This window comes from Talpa occidentalis, unplaced genomic scaffold (assembly GCF_014898055.3).
Source record: "Talpa occidentalis isolate TD23 unplaced genomic scaffold, MPIMG_talOcc4v2.1 talOcc4.9, whole genome shotgun sequence".
NCBI classification, from domain to species: Eukaryota; Metazoa; Chordata; class Mammalia; order Eulipotyphla; family Talpidae; genus Talpa; species Talpa occidentalis.
Window position 1 is genome coordinate 8071882 of NW_023605305.1, and position 22618 is coordinate 8094499.

At 45.3% G+C, this 22618-nt stretch overlaps 1 protein-coding gene across 2 annotated transcripts in view; it reads left to right on the forward strand.

The window, feature by feature from the left end:
• Positions 1 to 12696: 12696 nt before the first annotated feature.
• Positions 12697 to 22618, forward strand: part of DDI2 (DNA damage inducible 1 homolog 2) — a 37523-nt gene continuing 27601 nt past the window's right edge. For both annotated transcript variants that reach the window (XM_037501207.2, XM_037501209.2), the window contains exons 1-2: positions 12697 to 12859; positions 19592 to 19721. In XM_037501207.2, coding sequence (XP_037357104.1) covers positions 12722 to 12859; positions 19592 to 19721 — 268 coding nt within the window. In that variant the 5' untranslated portion in view covers positions 12697 to 12721. The remainder of the gene's footprint in view (positions 12860 to 19591; positions 19722 to 22618) is intronic.

Sequence of the window (22618 nt, forward strand, 5' to 3'; positions counted from 1 at the left end):
AGAGTAGGAACACATAAGAACTAATAGGAGTAGATGGAGAGAAAGTCCAAGAGCTAAAGAACAAGGATAAAGCAGAGCTTGCCAAGGACAAACTTTGACCTATTTTGTAGTTTTGTCTAGTGCTGACTCTGGAAATCAAAGTACATATTGATCTCCAGTTCCAAAATTCTGATTACGCAAAATATGGCCTTGACATTAGAGCCATCATCACCTGAGATGTTTTAATAACCCAGTGAGTATAAGATACATTAGAAATAAAGAGAAAGGGTTAACCTAGAATACGGTGGAACTGAAAGGCTATCAGATTTTAGGAAAGATAAGTGGAAAAGTAAGGAGGCATTGCATTATACATCTACACATGATCCTAGGAAATAGGAAACCTAGTAGAAGAGTTTTTGTGTTAAGGCATAATGAGTAAAATGAAGAGTATCAGCTTTCAGTTGACATGCCAAAGAAGATAAGGCGAGTTCTTCCCTGGTGGCGCCAGGGGATAAGTTGCAGCACTAAGAAGCTATCCATGGCCACTGCAGCATAGCAGGAGTTTGATCCCCAGCTGCCAGGGAGCTGACCCACATGGCACAGCAGACTTTTCCTGTCTCACCCGCTGCTCCCCACAGCAGTGTATTTCAGTCAGTCTGCCTGTTCTGCTCCGCACTCTGTCTCTGGTGAATCTTCTCACCACCTGTACCTCTGGCCTGTATCCCAGTTCTTGTATGCATAAATAAATAAATCTTTAAAAAAATAAATTCAAAAAGAAGAAGATTAGGTGAGATGGGTATCTTTGAGTGACCCAACCAGAAACTGACGATGAGGGAAAATTTTAAAGAACAGAATATACCTACTTAAAAGGAAAAAAAGCAACAGGTTACAAATATCAAGCAAGAACGTAAAGTTTCAGGGTGGAGAGGATTTAGTTCTTAGTGTAGAAGTTTCTTTTTTTTTTTTTAAAGATTTATTTATTTATACAAGCGCTGGGTACAGTCAGAAGCGCAAGAGGGTGAGAGAATTCACCAGAGCCAGAGGGGGGAGCAGAGCAGGCAGACGGACGAAGTACACTGCTGAGGGGAGCAATGGGCGGCAGGAGAGGTCTGCGCGCCATGTGGGACCCTCCTCCGGTGGCCGGGGAGCAGCCGGGGATCGAACCGGCGCTGCAGAGGCCCCTGACAGCTTCACAACCCAGCGCTCAACCACCAGGGATGCCCAGTGTAGGAGTTTCTTTAATTCCCTACAAGGGTAGATGACTTTATTGATTTGTTCCTTCTAGTAGAGAATTAGGCAAGAACCTAGAATTATTCAGGAAGGTCAGGGTTTTAGAACAGCAAGGTCACTCCACAAATAATGTGCAGGCAGAGCACATCAATTAAAGTTTGGAAATAGATACTTTTATTCTTAAAGTCTCTTCCATTTTGAAGAATTTGCCATTCATTCCTTGTGTGGATTTGGGCAAATTAATATTTCCACAGCTCAGTTTCCTTATCTGTGAAATGAGAATAAACTAATAGTTCTTATCTCTAAGGACTTTTGAAGGGTGAGATTAAGTCCTACAAGTAGCGGTGTAAAATGTGGGTAAGAACATGGACTTGAATAAGATTGCCTGGTTTGGAATCTGGAATTGTTATTTAATGTGTCCCTGGACAAGAGACTGACCCTTTATCTATCTATATATGATTTTTTTTTAAGATTTATTTATTTATGCATACAAGAACTGGGGTACAGGCCAGAAGTGTGGGGGGTGAGAGGATTCACCAGAGACAGAGTGGGGTACAGAACAGGTGGATTGATTGAAATACACTGCTGAGGGGAGCAGCGAGTAAGTCAGGAGAGGTCTCCTGCGCCATGTGGGTATCTCCCTGGCCAGGGATCGAACTCGTGATGCAGTGGCTGCCGACAGCTTCATAGGTTGTGTCTTAACCCCTTGCGCCACCAGGAAGCCCTATATATAAGATTTATTTTTATTTATTTATGCATAGAAGAACTTGGGTATAGGCCAGAGGTATAGGGTACGAGAGGATTCACCAGAGACAGAGTGGGAGCAGGCAAATCTACTGAAATACACTGCTAAGGGGAGTAGTGGGTGAGCGAGACAGGAGAGGTCTGCTGTGCCATGTGAGTCAGCTCCCTGGCTGGGGATCGAAGTCATGCCACAGTGGCTGGAGAACGTTTGATAGCACTGAGACTTTATCCCCCATGTCACCAGGGAGGCCCAGGGACTGACCCTCTTTATGCCTCAGTTTCTTCATCTGTAAAATGGAGAAAATACCTTATTGGATTTTCACAAGGATGAAATAAGACATAGTAGAGTGCTCAGGAGAGTGTCTGGCACAAAGTGAGCTTTCAGAGAATGTTCGTGATCATTTGCCAAGGGCTTGACACTCAGCAACGATCAATACATGGGACTGATTCTTCCCGGTGGCTGTCCACCTAGCCCTTCTCTGGCCATTCTTCCATTCCCTGCTGACTTAAAATCAAGGGCCAGACATAGCTCAAGTCATTTGTGATCACAAGTAGCAGAGGTGCAAAGTCTGTCTCCCAGAGTGATGAGAGAGGAGTGGGGGCCCACACTGAGCCACATTGCAAGACGCAACTGAGTCGAGTCCCAGACAGGGAAGGCCTGAGAGCAAAGGAGCTGATTTGTAAGAGCTGGGGGAACTCTGTGCTCTAGAAGTGGGCCTCTCAAGAGAGGTAGCAGGGTAGGGAGTGAGGAGTTCAGGGACAATGGACCGGTTAGCAGGTCTGTTCGCAAAGGGCTCTACCACTCAAGCTTGATGGATCCAGGCAGCAGGGGTATAGAAGATCCCCCATTCCAAGAACTAAGACCTTGGGTTGAATCACGGTACAGTACACAGACAGAGGACATCTTGGTTTCTCGGATGTGTTGATTGTATTTACTTTTTCTTTCCTTTCTCTTACTTAATGAGTCATTTTCCTCCATTCTCCGCAATCAACCCATTAGCAAGTCCTGTTCACTTTTCAAAATCTCTAATTCTCCTGCATTTCTCAGTCCCATCTGCCACCTCTCAGCCCACTGTTCCTCTTATCTAGACTCCTGGTATAGCCCCCTAAACATTTTCCTGTTTCCCCTTTTGCCCCAATAAAACCCATTCTCCTCTTAGCAGCCAGGGTAAACTTAAAAAAATTATAATAGCCTTATTGAGATATAAATCACACAGCATATGAATCACCCACTTAAAGTCTAGAATTCAGTGGTTGTATATTCAATATTACTATATTAATAACTATCCCTACAATAAATTTTAGGGCATTTTATCACCCCAAAAAGGAACTCTGTATCCCTTCACAGTCATTTGCTACATCTTCTATCTCCCCCACCTCCCACCAACCTTAGGCACCATTAATATGTTCTGATCTCTATGAATTTGTCTTTTCTGGATATGTCATATCACTGGGTGATATGACCAGAGAGGGTGGTCATATGTATCATGTATCTTTTGAGACTGATTTCTTTCATTTAACATAATGTTCTCAAGGTTCTATGTTGTGGTATCTACCAATGCTTCTTTTTTATTGTCAAGTAATAGTCCATTGAATATACCTACCACCTTTTATTTTTCATTCATCAGTTGATGGATGGTTGGGTTGTTTGTGCTTCTCAATTGATCTGAATAATGTTATGAACATTTGTTTTTGTGTAGATGTATTCTCTTATATTTTACAGATGCTGGATCATATAATGACTCGATACTTAACTTTTTGAGGAACTGTCAACTATTTTCCAAAGTGGCTATACCATTTTAAATCCCCAACAGCACTGTATCAGGGCTCCTGTTTCTCCATATCCTAATGATCACTTGTTATTATCTGTCTCTGTGATTCTAGCCAACCTAGGGAATATGAAAAGGTGTCTCACTGTAGTTGGATTTGCATTTCTCTGATGGCTAAGGATAGCGGACATATTTTCATTTCATTCTCTTTTTTTTTTTTTAAAGTGAAATCATGTGTCAGTTGTTTTTCTAAAAGATTTATTTATTCATGCATACAAGAACCAGGGTACAAGCCAGATGATGTGCAAGAGGGTGAGAGGATTCACCAGAGACAGAGGAGGGCACAGAACAGGCAGAATGACCGAAATATACTGCTGAGGGGAGCAGCAGGCAAGACAGGAGAGGTCTGCTGTGCCATGTGGGTATCTCGCCAGCCTGCTGGGACTGAACCCACACTGCAGAGGCTGCAGAGAGCTTCCCAGCACTGCACTCAACTGCCTGCACCACCAGGGGAGATCCATATTTTCATTTCATTCTTTACATAAATATCTCTTTGGACCCTTTGTCCATTTTTTTAAAGATTTATTTATTTATTTATACAAGAACTGGGGTACAGGCCAGATTCGCGGGAGGGTGAGAGGATTCACCAGAGACAGAGTGGGGAACAGAACAGGCAGACTGACCGAAATACACTGCTGAGGGGAGCAGTGGGCAAGACAGGAGAGGTCTGTCATGCCATGTGGGACCCTCGCCGGCTGGCCGGCCGGGATCGAACCAGCACTGCAGAGGCTGCGGACTGCTTCACAGTGCAGTGCTCAACTGCCTGCGCCACCAGGGGAGGCCCCCTTTGTCCATTTTTAAAATTGGACGTTTTTAAAATTTGTCTATTGTTGAGTGGTAGGAGTTCTTTGTACATTTTTTTTTTTTTTTTTTTTTTGTTTACATGCACTGGGTACAGTCAGAAGCGTGGGAGGGTGAGAGAATTCACCAGAGCCAGAGCGGGGAGCGAGCAGGCAGAAGGACGAAGTACACTGCTGAGGGGAGCAGCGGGCGGCAGGAGAGGTCTACGCGCCATGTGGGACCCTCTCTGGTGGCGGGAAGCAGCCGGGGATCGAACCGGCGCCGCGGAGGCCGCGGGCAGCTTCGCAACCCAGCGCTCAACCGCTGCGCCACGGGGAGGCCCTCTTTGTACATTTTAGATACAAGTGTCTTATCAAATGTATGATTTGCACATATTGTGTCCTATTCTGTGCATTGTCTTTTCACTTGCTTGAAGGTGTCCTTTGAAGAATAAAAATTTATCATTCTGGGCCTCCCTGGTGGCACAAGGGATTAAGTCTCAGCACTATGAAGCTATCAGCAGCCATTGCAGCACGAGTTCGATACCAGGCCAGGGAGCTGACCCACATGTTGCAGCAGACCTCTCCTGTCTTGCCTGCTACTTCCCTCAGCAGTGTGTTTCAGTGGATCCTCCTGTTCTGCTCCCCACTCTGTCTCTGGTGAATCCTCTCATTCCCCACCCCCGCACCTCTGGCCTGCACCCCAGCTCTTGTATGCATTAATAAATAAATCTTTTAAAAAATTATCATTTTGATGAAGTCCAATGTATCTTTCTCTCTCTTTTTTTGATATATGCTTTGTCATATCTAAGAAGGCTTTGCCTAACATAAAGTTACAAAGATTTATGCCTATCTATGGAGGAAAATGAACCTTCTTACAGTGTTGGTGGGAATAGACTGGTCCAGCCCCAGGGGAAAGCAGTGTGGAGGTTTCTCAAGAGACTAAAAATGGATCTGCCATATGGCCCAGCAATCCTACTTCTAGGCACCTACTCCCCAAAATACAAAAACATTAATTCAAAAGGAAAACTACACTCCCATGTTTATAGCAGCACTACTTACAATAGCTCAGATAGGGAAACAACTTAAGTGCCCAAAAGCAGATGAGTAGATCTAGAAGATATGGTATATGTAAACACAGTGGAATACTACTCAGCAGTCAAAGAGATAAATTCATGCCACTTCACCATTGACAGCAACATGGATAGAGCTAGAAGGGAAATAAACCAAGAGAAAGATAAATATTAGATAGTGTGACTTTTATGTGGACTATATAAAAGCCAAACAAAGAGTCAGACAAAGACAAGCTTTATCACCAACCCTTGAAAAATTGATCATAGGTATTCAGCTCTTAGGGGGTGAGAGGGAGGATAGAGAGGGTTGAAAACAAGGAGATGTGGGGAAGAACACAACGGACTGTGTGTACTTCAGCAGTGGGAGGGCTACCTACGGTGACTACACCTGTGGGCGCAAAAGAAATCCTATATTGTGCAAGGAGGGTCTCCCTGGTGGCGCAAGGGGTTAAGATGCAATCTATGGAACTATCCGCAGCCACTACAGCATGATTTCTATCCCCAGCCAGGGAGCAATCCACATGGTGCAACAGACCTCTCCTGACTCGCCCGCTGCTCTCCTCAACAGTGTATTTCACTCAGTCTGCCTGTTCTGCTCCCTACTGTGTCTCTAGTGAATCCTTTTACCCCACACACCTCTGGCCTGTACCCCAGTTCTTGTATGAATAAATAAGTAAATCTTTAAAAAAAAAAAAAAACACTAGTCAGGATATAAAATAGTGATATTTCATGGCAGGAGAACTATGAGGACTACAATGATATAAGAAAAAAATTAATTGAAAAATGGTACTTCAGGCCTCCCTTGTGGCACAGAGGTTAAAGTCTCAGTGCTATCAAGCTATCACCAGACACTACAGCATGAGTTCAATCCCTGGCCAGGGAGCTAATCCATATGATGCAGCTGACCTCTCCTGTCTCCCTGCTGCTCCCCTCAGCAGTGTATTTCATGGAGCTGCCTGTTCTGCTCCCCACTCTGTCTCTGGTGAATCCTTTCATTACTCCCCCACAAATATGGCCTGCACCCCAGTTCTTCTTTGCATAAATAAATAAATAAATAAAATTTAACAAAAAGGTACTTCAATAACAATTTAAAAAAAAAAGATTTACCTCTATATTTTCCTCCAAGAGTTTTATAATTTTTGCTCTTACACTTAAGTCTGTGATCCATTTTGAGTTACTTTGTATATGGCATGAGCTAGAAGTCCAACTTCATTCTTTCCCATGTGGATATCCAGTTGTCCCAATACCATTGGTTAAAGACATTATTCTTTCCTCCATTGCATTGTCTTATTGAAAATTTATTGATCAGAAATGTGAAGGCTTATTTAAAAATGCACATTTTTAAAAACATAAATCTGGGCCTCCACGTTGGCGCAGTGGTTGAGCGCTGGGTTGCGAAGCTGCCCTCAGCCTCTGCAGCACCGGCTCGATCCCCGGCCGCCAGGTGAGGGTCCCACATGGCGCGCAAACCTCTCCTGCTGCCCGCTGCTCCCCTCAGCAGTGTACTTCATCAGTCTGCCTGCTCTGCTCTCCTCTCTGACTCTGGTGAATTCTCTCACCCTCCCGCGCTTCTGACTGTACCCAGTGCTTGTATAAATAAATAAATAAATAAATCTTTAAAAAAAAAAAAACCATAAATCTGATTATATAGTTAGTGCCCTCATACTGGCTTGTCATTGCATTTGGTTTAAAATTCAAATGCCTCCCGGGCCTCAGTGGCGCAGCGGTGAACGCTGGTTGCGAAGCTGCCCGCAACCTTGCGGCGCCGGTTCGATCCCCGGCTGCTCCCGGCCACGGAGGAGGGTCCCACATGGCGCGCAGACCTCTCCTGCCGCCCGCTGCTGCCCCTCAGCAGTGGACTCGGTCTTCTGCCTGCTCTGCTCCCCGCTCTGGCTCTGGTGAATTCTCTCACCCTCCCGCGCTTCTGACTGTACCCAGTGCATGTATAAACAAAAAAACAACAAGCAGACAAATAAATAAATGGAACATGCTTATTAAAAAAAAAAAATTCAAATGCCTCCCTATGACATATAAGGCATTACATGATCTGGTGCCTTATCACTTCACCAACCTTGTCTATCATTTTCCCTCTCTCCTACTCACTCCAGCCCCACTAACCTTTCTTCTAACAGGAGATCAAGGTCTTTTTCATTTAGGGACCTTCATGTTCCCTATCTATCTTGCTTGAAAAATCATCCTTGAAGTTCTTCAGATGGCTCAATTCTATATGCCAGATCTCAGTTCACATAGCATCTCCTCAGAGGTTTTCACTGAAACATCCATCTAAGATGTGTTCATTCCACACAGTTCCATCCTGAACAATGAATAACACGCTATTTATTGTTTCAGCATGCTGTTTATTAGCTATTTAGTGTTTATCAGAGTATGTGTTTATTGTTTTAATTTGTGTTTGTGTCTGTCATTTCCACTAGAATGGACAATCTATGAGGCAGGGGCCTGTTTGTCCAATTAGGTTGCAAATCCCTCTACTTAAATGATATTCTGCCTATATAGTAGGTGCTCAAAATACATATTGAATGACAGAATGGATAACTCAAATGTTTTTTTTTTTAAGATTTATTTTATTTATGCATACAAGAACTGGGATGCAGGACAGAGGTGTGGGGAGTGAGAGGGTTCACCAGAGAGAGTGGGGAACAGAGCAGGCAGATCTACTGAAATACACTGCTGATGGGGAGCAGCGGGTGAGACAGGAGAGGTCTGCTGTGCCATGTGGGTAGCTCCCTGGCCGGGGATCGAACTCATGCTGCAATGGCTATTGATAGCTTGATAGCACTGAGACTTCAACCCCTGTGCCACAAGGGAGGCCCAACTCAAACGTTCTTTTATTACTTAATGACTGGAATATATTCAAATGTCAGGAGCTCAGAATTGCCTGGGTTTGCAGATGTGGGATTACTATAGGACTCTTTTGGATGCAAATTTTGGACACTCAAATTGAAAATGGTTCAAGGAAAAATGTATCTCCTCATATGCCCATCAACAGAGTGGACAAACAAATTTATAAGCAATCAAAATTTACAAGTTATAATTATACGTAATAGTACAGAAAAGGGCCTCCTGGTGGCGCAGCGGCAGAGCACTGGGTTGCGAAGCTGTCCGCACGCAGCCTCTGCAGCGCTGGTTCCATCCCCGGCCACTGGGCGAGGGTTCCACATGGCGTGCAGACCTCTCCTGCCACCCGCTGCTCCCCTCAGCAGTGTACTTCGTCAGTCTGCCTGTTCTGCTCTGGCTCTGGTGAATTCTCTCACCCTCGCACGCTTCTGACTGTACCCAGTGCTTGTATAAATAAATAAATAAATCTTAAAAAAAAATAGTTCAGAAGAAACCCACTTAATATTGAGTGAAAGAAGTCAGACACCAGACTATAGACTGCCTAGATCATTTCTATGTGGTAGAAAAACAAGCAAAACTAATCTGTGCTGTTAAAAGTCAAAGTAGTAGTTACACTCAGAGGGGAGAGTTAGCAGTTGAAAGGGAGTATATGGGAGACTTATGGGATACTGATAATGTTTGATTTCATGAATGGAGGAGTGCTGGTTCCACAGGTATGTTTTGCTTGTGAAAACTCATTAAGCAATACTTATGATATTTGCACTTTTCTTTTTCTACACTATACTGCAACAAAAATCTCTCTTTTAAGAGTTTGTTGGCTGGGCCTGTGTTCATTGTATCAGTTATTGTTGTTTTGTAACAAATCACCCCAAAGTAGTCATGTAAAATAACCCTTTCACTATGCACACAGATTCTGTGGTCAGAAATTCAAAAAAACAGAGTACAGCAGGTCCCCAAGTAATGTTGTTTCCAATATCCTTTTTTATGTTTCTCCTTGATGAGAAAAAACACAATCCTGGCAGATGTGGGAGGAAATAGCAAGGATACCTTGTTTCACTTAAAGTTGCAGTTTGCAAGAACCTCACTTGATGAGGACTTTGCAGTGGAGATTGCCCAATATGTCTGGGGCCTCAGCTGCAAAGTCTCAAAAGGCTGATGATTGGGGCCTCCCTGGTGGCACAAGGGGTGAAGACGCAACCTATGAAGCTGTCCACAGCCTCTGCAGCATGAGTTTGATCCCAGACTGGCCGGGGAGCTACCCACATGGCGCAGCAGACCTCTCCTGACTCGCCTGCTGGTCCCCTCAGCAGTGTATTTCAGTCAATCTGCCTGTTCTGCTCCCCACTCTGTCTCTGGTGAATCCTGTCACTCCCTGCACCTTTGGCCTGTACCCCAGTTCTTGTATGCATAAATAAATAAATCTTTAAAAAAAACAGATTTATTTTATTTATTTATGCATACAAGAGCTGGGGTATAGGCCAGAGGTTGGGGGAGAGGGGCTGTGAGAGGACTCACCAGAGACAAGAGTGGGGAGCAGAACAGGCAGATCTGCTGAAATACCGTGCTGAGGGGAGCAGCAGACGAGCCAGGAGAGGTCTGCTGCACCATGTGGGCAGCTACCTGGCCAGGGACCCAACTCAGCCTGCTGTGGCTGCAGATAGCTTCACAGTGCTGCTACTTAACCTCTTGTGCCACCAGGGAGGCCCCAATCCATGTCTTTTAAAGAAAAGCTCAACGCTCACTCTTATAGCCTTTTTTTTGCATCTGTGTGACACAGTTCTGGTCAGAGAAATATAAGCAGAAATCTTCTGGGGGGGGGGGCCGCCCTGGTGGCTCATGGATGCAATCTATGAATCTATCCGCAGCCACTGCAGCACGAGTTTGATCCCCGGCCAGGGAACTACCCACATGGTGCCGCAGACCTCTCCTGGCTCGCCCACTGCTCCCCTCAGCAGTGTATTTCAGTCAGTCTGCCTGTTCTGCTCTCCAGTCTGTTTCTGGTGAATCCTCTCACCCCCCCCCCACACCTCTGGCCTGTACCCCAGTTCTTGTATGCATAAATAAAATAAATATTTTTTAAAAAGAAATCTTCTGGGGAACTGTGACAGGAAGAGAAATAGGAAATTGAATAAGAAAATGATGGCTTAAATAGGAAAATGATGCTTTGAATAGGAAAACGATGTACGGCATGGAGGCAGCCTGCCGTATTGTGACCCTCAGGAAAAAGCAAAGAGCTTTGCAGACACACGGCCTTGGTATCATTGAACCTTGAACCACTGCAGCTGTCTACCTCCAGGCTCTCTACCCAGTGAGAAAAATAAGCTCTTATTTGTTTAAGTAACTGATACTCAAGCTTTCTGTTTCTTGTTGCTGCTAACCCTCTTCTTGACCCCCCTGTTCCTCCACATTCTCCCTTCTGCCTCCTCCTTTACAAAGAAATCAAGTCGTCAGCTGGCCATTCTCACTTTCTTGCCACCAAGTCTACCCACTTACCTGCCTCCAAAGCCTTCCTCCCCTCCCATGGTAACAAAAGAGGGGTCCCCTATTTCATGGATGAATGGGAATATTGGGGGTGAATGGCACCCTATCAGTCTCAGGTCCATTTTACATTTTTCTTCCAGTTTTGGTTTTCTGACTCATCCTGTTCTGGGTTTCTGTTACTCATCAGTTCTGCGGCGGTAAACAGGCCATTAAAGTAGCAACGATCTTATCAGTGGGTTCTAAGCTGTGTCCAGTGCAGGCCCTGCACTCGGCACTGGGGTTGCCTGGGTCAGGAAAGAGACACAGTCCAAACAGAAAGAACTATTTACAAGGCAGGGGTACGGGGCATCGGAGGAACTGAAAAAATCACCCTGCGGCTGGCAGGGCAGCGTGCAGGCAGGGCTTCTGGGCAGGGCTGCAGAGGAAGGGGTGGGCATGGCCAGCTGGGTGCTATGAACTGGGTTTAAATCTAAATCATGGGGACAGGAAGGGAATTCACCTGAAATTTTCCTGCTTCGGGAAAATATGTTTTAGATCCTATGCTGAGTTCTCCGTCTCTGTACTCGTTTGAGATTTCTGTAAAGGTGAGACCCGGTAATTTTCTGGTTTTGTCTCCCCAAGCACCTAGCACAAGGCAGGCACTTCATACACGCCGGCTGCAGGAGTAAAGGAGAAGGTGGAGCCCTTGTCAGTTACTCAGTCAGTTGGTTTGCCCCTTCTTTTGGGTCCCTCCCTCCCTTCCCTGCTCTTCTGTGCTCCCTTCCCCTCCCCTGCCCTGCCCTCCCCTCGCCTCCCTTGTCCTGACCCCTCCCTTTCCTGAACTCCCCCTCCCTCCCAGTTCACCTTAACCTCCCACCCCACCAACTCCTGCCTTCCCTCTCCTCCCCTGCCTTCCCCTCTCCCCTGCCTTCCCCTCTCCTCCCCTGCCCTCCCCTCTCCTCCCCTGCCTTCCCCTCTCCTCCCCTGCCCTCCCCTCTCCTCCCCTGCCCTCCCCCTCCTCCCCTGCCCTCCCCTCCCCTCCCAGTTCCCCTTCACCTCCTGCCCCCCCTCCCCTGCCCTCCCCCGCTTGCCCTCCCCTTCTCTCCTTTGCCCTCCCCTCCCAGTTCCCCTTCACCTCCCACCCTGCCCTCCCCTGCTCTCCTCTCCCCTGCCCTCCCCTCCCTTCTCTTCCCCTCCTCTCCCTTGCCCTCCCCTCCCTCCCCTACCCTCCTGTCCCCTGCCCTGCCTCCCAGTTCCCCTTCACCTCCCACCCCTCCCTCCCCTGCTCTCCTCTCCCCTGCCCTCCCCTGCCCTCCCTCCCTCCCCCTCCCCTCCTCTCTCCCTGCCCCCCTTCCCCTCCCTTCCCAGTGCCCCCCTTCCCGCCCCCCTCCCCTCCTGCCCGCCCTCCCCTCCTGCCCGCCCTCCCCTCCTCTCCCCTGCCCTCCCCGCCCGCCCCGCCCTTCCCAATTCCCCTTAGCCTCCCGCCCCGCCCCCTCCCGCCCTTCTCCCCCCGCCCCTCCCGCCCCGCCCTCGCGCGGTGTCGCGCCGGCGGGCCGGGTGCTTTACGGCAGCGCGCGGCGCGGCGCGGCGGGGCGGGGCGGGGCGGGGCGCGCTCGGCGGCGCGGGGCGCGGGCGGCTGCACAGACGCGGCGCGGGCGGGCGGCGGCGGCCGAGCTCGCCGGGCGGAGGGAGCGAGTCGCCGCGCGCAGGAGCAGGAGCGGGAGGCCGCGCCCGCCGCCGCCAGGCCGCCGCCGCCGCGCGCCCGGCCGGCATGCAGCTCACGGTGTACTGCGTGCGGAGGGACCTCTCCGAGGTGACCTTCTCGCTGCAGGTCGACGCCGACTTCGAGCTGCACAACTTCCGCGCGCTGTGCGAGCTCGAGTCCGGCATCCCCGCCGCCGAGAGCCAGGTACGCGGGCCGCGGCCTCGGGCGCCGCCGCGGGGCCTCCCCGCCCTGGGCCCGGGCGGCGCGGGGGGGCCGGGGCCGAGCCCGGCCGGTCCCCGCGGGCGGGAGGCGCCGGGGCCGCCGGCCGCCCACTCAGCCCGGGCGCGGGCGGGGGGCCGGGCCGGGCGGGGGCCCACCCGGCGCGGGCCCGGGGCGCGGGGACCCCCGAGGGGCGCCGTCCGCGGCGGAGGGGCCCCCCACTCCCGCGCTCCGGCTGCGGCGCCTCTTGGGGTCCCGAGTTGAGGAGGTCGCCGCGGCCCGGGAGGCAGCCCTGGGCTGTGAGAGTTGGGGCGTCCTGCGCCCCAACCAGACAGACCAGTTCGGGTCACGGTGGTGGCTGGTGTCCGCCTGCCGCTGGAGAGGAGCCCTGCGGGAGCCGGCGCTGAACTGCCCTGAAATGTACAGATTTGCGCTTTAGGGGAGCAAGGAAAGTTTGAGACTTGCCCTACCTGGTGTGGAGGCCATTGGGAATGTTCTCTCTTCACGACCACATGCGTTTCTGGTTTTTTTTTTTAAGGCAATTATTGATTCAACTCAAACTGTTTCTCCTTTCTTCCCTGGTAGGATCCTGAAATCCCTCTTCATTCAGGTTACAGTTCAGAGTTTGGGTCAGTGCAAACCTCAGTTTATGAGGATCTTTCTTGCAAATGGCCTGGTAATCTTCTCGGTAACTTGGTTGTCTCATTCTCCTGCCCGTCTGGGAAGAAGTTCAGCTGCCCTGACATTTTAATTAAGTAATTTATTTTCAAAATACGTTGGGACTGCCACCAAAAAGACTTAGGAAGACGTCTGTAGCCTTCACGCTGAAACCTTTCAATCGTGGCTTGATCAGTGGGGCCTTTCAGGACATAGTCTAAACATTAGGGAAATTATAGAAGTCCTCCAACGCCCCAAAATGTAAATCTAGATTTCCCTATTGCAGTTATGAAATAGTTCCAAAAGCTATTGCCCAACTACTGCTCGTTCTGCCCTTTGTTAAGATAAATAAATGTGTCAATATTTTGTTCAGAAGTGGGTATGATGCCTTTCTCTATGTGAACTTTAGAACTTTGGCATAATGCTGAGTATCAAGAAAGAATTTATTTCAGAGTGCAAAGTGTCACTCAGATACGCAGTCTGGTAAAAGTTAGAGACATTGGTTAAAGGGTTGTTTTTTCTAGCAACTTCTGTAAAAAGCTAATCCACAAACTCTGGCACCAGTTCCTCGTCAGTGAATCCCTCAAGTGTAGAACTAGGAGAGGACAATTAGGCTGACTTTAGTAGGGAGAACCAACCCTTTTTGAACGTGACTTTTTCACTGGTTCTTTCCCTACTATGCTTCAGGCACTGATAATAATCAGCCGCTGGTTGGAGAAATAAAATATTAAAGTGGAAATTGATTTGGTTGTTATTGGGGCTAAGGAAAAGATAAAGATTGAGCTTGTCTTTATTCCTGCACTTTTTGAGATGGCAGAAACAAATAATTAAAGAGGGCATTAGCCTGAAAGAATTAATTGCATGGTCAGGGCAGGCACTGTCCTCTGCCAGCTTGGGAGGCTAATTGAACAATTAGGCTAGCTCCAAATTCTTATTCATTAGGTCGAGTTTTGGCATTTACTGACTTCCCAAAGCAAATTAGCATATGGAAACCTGGGCTCCAACTAGTGCTAAGCCTGTATTATATAGCAGTAAGCCGCTCCTGTTTTTCGAGTTTGTTCTGTTGGCGCCATTGTAACCTAACACAGTATCTATTTTAGGATGTCTGGTGGTCGGTTTTCTTTCAGTTGCTTGCCCATCAGGCAGGAACAGGATCCACCCTAGACACTTGAGTCATTTCCTTTCACCAAAACATAATAGTAAACATCATTATAGTTTTTACCCGCAAATATAACTTCTTCATTTACTTGAGGTCCTTCTCCCCACCTGTACCTCCCAGGGTTCTCCCATATTACTCACCCTCCCTTGTCTGGAAATTCTGGTCTGTTGATCTCACTCCTTTTACTTACCATCTCCCTTCTTCCTTCACCTCCATTTCTAAAAGGAATATTTTTTTTCTGGCTATTCTTTTCCTGTCCCTTGGTGTTAGGACCTTCAATCTGCTAAGTTTTTTTCAGTCATGGATCCTCAGTAAACGTTTTAGAATGTACATCTTTGTGAAGTACATTTTATATATTTATATATATATATATGAGAACTAATATATGTATTAAATATGTGCCTATAAGTGATACACTGAACATCAGTTACGTCCTATACATGAAGTAATACCTTACATACATTGTAAACAGGCATGAGTAAAATGCAAGGAAAGATGAGTTACAATAAATGAAAATGAAAGTTATATTTTCTGGTTCCTTCCTACAGCCTTAAGAAATTGCCTCATATGCCTGCCCCACATTAAGGATCACTGGTTTAGAATTTGGTCACATCATTCTTATCAATTGAGCATAAGCATACACTTGGAAAGGTGTTAATTTTTAATAGCTCTAGTCAGATTATAGTAGTTATAATGCAGTGGTAACAAATTTAGAATAGAAACCCTCACTCCTCATACATGTGATTAAAGCTGGGCATGCTCCAGCTCTTCATGGGAGCGTGGGCCTGGACGCCAGTCATGCCTTGCTTTGATGCTTTGATGCAGAGTTGGCTTGGTGAACTTCAAACAGCTATCAGAACTTAGCTTCATTTTAATTAATGTCTTTGCATTTTTGAAACATCGTTATACTTTACCCCTGTAGGTGGCATGTGGTTAAAAAAAAAAAAAAAGTGTACAGAATGTGTAAAGACTCTCAAAGGCTTATTTAAATACTCAGTAATAGCAGTAACTCTCTGAACCTGGTGATACAGTTCTGCATGCTGTGGGACTTGTTTGTAAAACAGTATTTTAGCGCATTGGGAACTGAAGTTTCCTACTGTAGCTGGTTTTGACTTGTTAATTTTTCAGGTGATTTTTGTGTATTTTTTCCTCACAAATACTACATTTTGTACATAACTTGTAACATAAACAAAGAATAAAGAAGAATACAATCACGTGTTAATAATGGAGAGATAACGATAGTTTACTTAATGTATTTTTCTAAGCTTCCCCCCCTTTTTATAGTTATAATCTATCTTTCACACAGGATGGCCTAAAGTATATAAACAATTTCATATTTTACTTTCTTCAGTCAACACTGCATTATCAGCAGTTTTCCCATAACATTTCAGATTCTTCAAATTTATGATTTCAGTGGGCACCGTAGCAGTTTAACAGTTTCCCTACTGCTGGACATCTGAATTGGAGGAAATTGGAAGCAATGAATGAGTAGCATGCTCATGGATACCTATATATTTAAGGGTTTGTCCCTATTTCTGATTATTTTCTCAGGGAAAATGCTTAGCTATGGAATTGTGAAGTATTTTGAACGGCTACTAGTAACCATAACCACATTATCCTCCAGAGGGCTGTGAAAGTCAGACTGGTATATAGGATCCTATATGTAGACTACTTGGCGTATAGTATGCCCTCAGCTCACGGTAGATACCATTATGAAGCTCTTTAGATACGATTTCAAGGGTTTTGTGGCCAGTGTCTGGTCCTTGGTGCTAGAAATGTATGGTCAAATTTTCTGTTGGTTGAAGGTACTCATTAAGAGACCAGAAAACATTTGCCATCATGCTTACAGGTTTTGAATTGCATTAATTAGTCGATTGTTAATCGTTGGTTAAGATTAGAATTCAGTCTCCAGGGTGCCTCCTCTGGGGTAAGTACAGCAGTTGTGCCAGCTCTGCAGATTAAGACTTGGGGCAGTATAAATTTTCCTGTTGTGTGTTCATGTAACTGGCAAAACTTGGCATTTGTTTTGAGCTTTCTGGCCTTTGAAATCAGCATAATAAGTGTGGAAAGCATCACCTGTGTCACTACCAAAACTCATTTCGGTTTGACTAGTAGAAATTTTAGACCGTTGGTATAGTAGCCACTCAATTTAAGCTAGAAACCATTCAGATTTATTTTGGGACTTAAGCTTCAGAATAATTGTTTTTCTTAGACTCTTAAACCTATCCTCACAAAATGAAATCAGGGTTTTTGGTGGGAATTATAATTTCAGCTAGGCCTTTGTTTATCTCGCTTGTGTTCTGGGACTAAAATGGAATACCTGCCTACTGCTTTGTCAGTGGAAAAACTATTTGCTCTTTACTCATGTTTTCCAGTCTAGTATTTTTGGGGGCAGATAATAGTGTTTCAAATACATGCTTGATGTTTGTGGTTATCTGGATCTTAGCTCTTAGTATTGCTATATCAGGCTGCACGCTTTTTAAACATTATAATGTCTGTGGAAGAAATACTGTGTTAACTGAACAGTTAGATGAAATGGGAATCCAGAGAGTGAGGATTTGGTAGTTGTTCCTTTCTTCATGTTCAGGGCAGGCGCCATGTTGAGCTGTGGATGGTGTTTTGATCCTGCTGTGGGTATATCCCCTTTGTGGTGAATGGACAACTTAACACTTCTGATGGCTCCCAGCTAATTCACCAGGCTACTTTGGGACTTCAGATTGGGGAAGTTGTACCCGGAACTAGGGAAAAGTACTTCTGGATTTTAAAGTAAGGATTGTGATTCCATTCCCAGTTCTCTTTTTAATATCAGTAGCTGTGTAGTCTCAGGTCACGTAACCCTGCATCTGTTTCTTTGTCCAAAAATGAGACACATGATGCCTTCCTCATAAAATGAACGTGAAACTTACATGAGCGGATACAAGGGTTAAGTGGGAACTGAGAGAATCTAATGTGCTGCCTCTTGGTAGAAGGTCAGTGGTAGCTGTCTGCTATTATAATATGGCTGTCCAGGTTTTATTAAGGTAACTACACGGTGTTGATGCCGTCTTGTGAGAGCTGCCTCTAAGGCATTTCCTGGCATGGCTCTTCTTTCCTGCCATACATCTTGACCTGTGACACTTGCCACTTCAGATTTCTGGTGCTTTTTCCAAGCAGTCCCACAAGTGATTATGAGTCTGTGGTTATATTTCACACAGTCAATTGATTTTGGTGTACTTCTGCTATGGGCTACAGTGTGAATGGTTTGATAGTGTGACAGAATCTGTTGTAACTTGTTTTAACTTTTCAGGTTGAGAGTAGGAACTAACAATATTTTCTCTAGTAGTATGATTGAACCTACAAGCTTTCTGAATCATCCTTTGCTCATCAGAATTACTTGGTTTTGGAGGGAAGTAGATTCCTGCAAAGTTCTGGTCCTCATGTCAGTGCAAATTCTGAGAGCAGTCATACTAGAATCATTTTTCTTTTCCAGTTTAAGTGCAGTGCTTTTTAGGTTCTGTGTCAGGCAGTCTTGCTATGAGAGCTATGAAGAAACATGAGGAAATATTATAAATGGTAATGTAGCAGAGCAACCTGGAAGGGAAGCAGGGATGATTTTCTAGCTCCACCTCCTAGCTTGACAAATGGGAAATGTGAATTCAGGAAGAAAACCTTTCAAAGCCTGAATTCACTGTGAGCACCCCTCTGAGTGTATACCAGCACGGGGTCGGTTTCTGTTCCTTCCCAGGAAATCACAGCAGGCCCTAGGTGTTCCTCCTTTCACTGCTTTTTTTGCTCAGGCTTTCTTCCTGTTTGATTGCCCATCATAAAGATATTTTTATTAGGGGTACAGCCCTGATCCTTTTTTTCTGTTTGCTCTGTTCTGAATTTCTTCCACTTTTATCTTCTACTCATAAAGATAAGAGTGGTAAAATATGGCAGGATGGTAGAGGGGAAGGGAGAATGAGGAGGGTGTTATTTGGAAACCTTTTAAACCTGCTGTTGTACAAGATCATTGGAAGGTGGACAAGTTGAAATGTAGTAATGGACAGTGTGTGACTAAGGTTAACAATACTGTATCCCATACTTGAAAGTTGCTAAGAGAGTGATATCATCACAAGAAAAAAATTGTGACTTTGCAAGATGATGGATGTTGACTTACTATGTATCACTTACCAATATTACGTTGTATGTATCTCAATAAAGGAGGTATATACATTATTTAATAAAAAAGTTAATATACCCAGAATAAATCATTCCCATCCCCCTCTCAAAATTGAACCTAAAAATATCCACTGCTGGGCCTCCCTGGGTTAAGACGCAACCTATGGAGCTATCCAGAGCCATTGCAGCACGGAGTACGATCCCTGGCCAGGGAGCTACCCACTTGGCGCAACAGACTTCTCCTGATTCACCCGCTGTGTATTTCGGTAGATCTGCCTGTTCTGCTCCCCAGTCGGTCTCTGGTGAATCCTCTCACCCCACGCTCCTCTGGCCTGTGCCCCGGTTCTTGTATGCATAAATAAATAAATCTTTATTTTAAAAAAAAATCCACTGCTTCCACAAACTCCTCTGTCCTTTGGGTCAACAAATGCTTGGGCATTATTTATCTAGCAGGCTGGTTAGACATTTGGGATATGACCAACAAAACAGTGTCCTGATTTTCAAATAGCTTACATTTTAATAGGGCAGAAAAACAAGAAACTAATATATTTGTGGAGAGGGTACATTTTAGGGTGGTGTTAGGGGTCAGATTGTTTGGACCTAGTGAGTAGGAAAGGATCGGGTTTTAGGTGTGCCAGAAACCCTTGGAGAATGTTGAACTGGGAGTGGCATGAGCTGATGAAGAGGGAAATTGTGGTCTTTCTGCTCTGAACCATTTTACTTCATGGTGCATTAATACTGTCACATCTTTTCTGTGCTAGATTGTCTATGCGGAAAGACCTCTCACAGACAACCACAGATCGCTGGCTTCTTACGGCTTGAAAGATGGAGATGTTGTGATTTTACGACAGAAGGAGAATGCGGACTCTCGCCCTCCAGTGCAGTTCCCAAGTAAGACAGTTGATGACTGGCATTCCTTGGCACAGGCGGCAGCAGCTGGCATAGCATGGTGGTCCGGAGCTTTGGATTTGCTTTGGGTCAGCCTACTAGGGGCATGTTACGATTCTGCCTCCTGATGCTGTGTTACCTTGGACGAATTATTTAACTTTGCTCAAACAGTTTCCTCGTCTGTTAGGTACCAAATTTAACCCAACTCCTAGAGTCGATGTAAGAATAATGCATGTTTAAATCTTGAGCAAATAGCAAGCCCTTAACATTTCAGCTTCTGTTACTATCTTTGGGAAGGACTTGAGGGGCTATTGATGCCTGTGATTCCTGGCTGCCTTTTGCTGCTTTGTGTTTCAGCTTGTGGGGCATTTTATAGTCATCTGAGCACTTGCACCATATTCTGTGTGCTCTCATAACTCTGTTGTAGGGGAGGAGATCACTCTTTTAATTTATCATTGACAGAGGAAGAAGCTCTGGGTTTAAATAATGTCTTCAGAGCCACACACAGCTAATGCATGGAAGCACACAAATTAAAAGTTGGTGCTTTTTCCATGACATTGAGTTTTATTAACATTAAGTTGCTGGTCCACCAAATTCTGGTTCTTTCCTATAAGCAGTGTTAATTGTGTTTTTAAAAAAACTGGTATCCTGTTACCTATCATAATGCTCCATCCAAGAATAGGTATTTATAATCTGGAATCTGTGTCTCTGAAATAATCTGCAGGATTGTGTGGGAGTGTGTGCATTTGATGGGGAGGCGGTAGCTTTCTCCATATACTCAGAGACATACATGATCTGCAAAAAATTTACAAAGTTATAATGTGGAACTGCTTCATGAAATGTATTCCTTGTTCTCATTCCCTGCCACATTCTGATAGGTTCCCTTAAAAAGTGTTCAGTCTCTAGGTCACTTGGTTTCAAAGTTTATAGTAAAAGGTGATAAGTGTCTGGATGATGACAGACTCCAGCTTAGAACACAGTGCTGTCATTCAGCCTGAAACAGGGTCTATAAGAGACCATCCAGCACTGATCCTCCCAGGTCTGGATTAATCCATCCCTTGAGGCTACTATTAAACTTTCAAGAGTTGTGATTCAGATATGCCAATCAGTAGAAACCAACTCTTCCTTTGGTAAATTTAGTGAGGTGGTTAGCTCTGTAGAGGCACTTTTTCCCTGCACTGTCCCATATGGACAGGACAGCCGGATGGGGAGGGGACTTCATCTCTATGGTAAACAAATTTTTCAAAATTACTCTGCAGTGAATGGACTCGCAAGATAAGTGTCACAGGGCTGGAGATAAAATTTCTCCACTCACAACAAAGGCCATTCCATATGTTTTGCTAGTCTGTACATCATAAGGACCATGCCCTTACTTAACCAAAATTGTTTGGGAGTTCATACTTGTGTGTATATACACGCACATACTAGCTGCCAGCTGAAGTCTATTTGAAGAAAGTGACTAGTTGAACCAATGCTAAGAGGCAGAAACCTTACACCTGAATTTGAGCATTCCCTTCTATTTGAGGTCCCCAAGGCTTCCGCATAGCCCCAGACTTGGGACAAGTGTGACTATCAGCTACATTTTGGGGATTAAAGACATGTGAATTCAGTCCTGGTCCCTCATTTCTGTCTCTTTCTTTTTAAAGATTTGCTTTTTTTTTAATTTATGTGTACAAGAACTGGGGTCTGGACCAGAGTTGTAGGCACATAAGAGGATTCACCAGAGACAGAGTGGGGAGCAGAACAGGCGGATTGACTGAAATACACTGTTGAGAGGAGCAGCAGGAGAGACAGGAGAGGTGTGCTGTGCCATGTGGGTTATCATGCCGTAGTGGCTGGAGATTGCTTGATAGCACTGACTTTAACCCTTGCATCACAGTGAGGGGAGGGGGAGCTTTATTTTTTCCTTTTTACTTTTTTAAAACTTTTCAAAATAACACCTTTATTGAGATATTCATATACCATGCAATTCACTCACTTTAAAGGTACAATTCAGTGATTTCAGTATATTCAGAGATGTGTAGCTACCATCCTACAATCAATCTTAGCACATTTTCATCACCTTGAAAGGAAACTCTGTACCCATTAGCATTCATTTCCCATTTGCCCCCAAGCTGCCTAGCCCTAGGCAACCATCGGTCTACTATGTGTCTTCATGTATTTCCCTGTTCTGGACATTTCATGTAAATCATACAATACTTGGTTCCTTTCCGTAAAGCTCTTTTATTTTCCTTTCATTTTAATAAGGTTAGCTCAACCTGAAATCTAGAACCTGGAAGTTGTGGCCTCCGAGCTGTTGTATCTTTTGGTGTGTTCACAGTGAGAACCTGTGCAAGTGCCTCTGGTTTTCTGTCCTGTAATGTGACTACACCTGCTCGCTCCCCAGGCACGAGGAGTGTTAGCTCAGATGAAAGTATAAATTCAAAGATCTTTCAAGAACCTCTCCAAACCAGTATTTTCAGTATAGACTTGTAGAGTTTAAATCTGATATTTGTTCTGTTCACTTTATATGCACAGCATTCTTTACCTAAGGTATCAGGGCTTTTTGAAGCATAAACCAGAACAGACTAGGATTTTTCTTAAGAACCGCATCCAAATGAATGCAGTAACATCTATTGATACTAGTTTTAGGGTTTTTTAAAACATGAATAAATAAAAAAAATCTGGGATATAAGCCAAAAATTCAGGGTTACTGCCTTTATCCCTTCTCCCCCCTTTCCTGCTCTTTCCTACCTGTTCGTCCAGACTGCCATCTTAATATCAAATCAGCACGAAACAGCAGCGGGGAGAGGGCACTAGGAGGTCTGTGATGTCCATTCCGACTGTTATATACTGTGCAAAAGCAAATGTTCTGCTGTTTCCTTCAAATGCTTGTTTTTATGGAGTCATTTGAAGTAAAC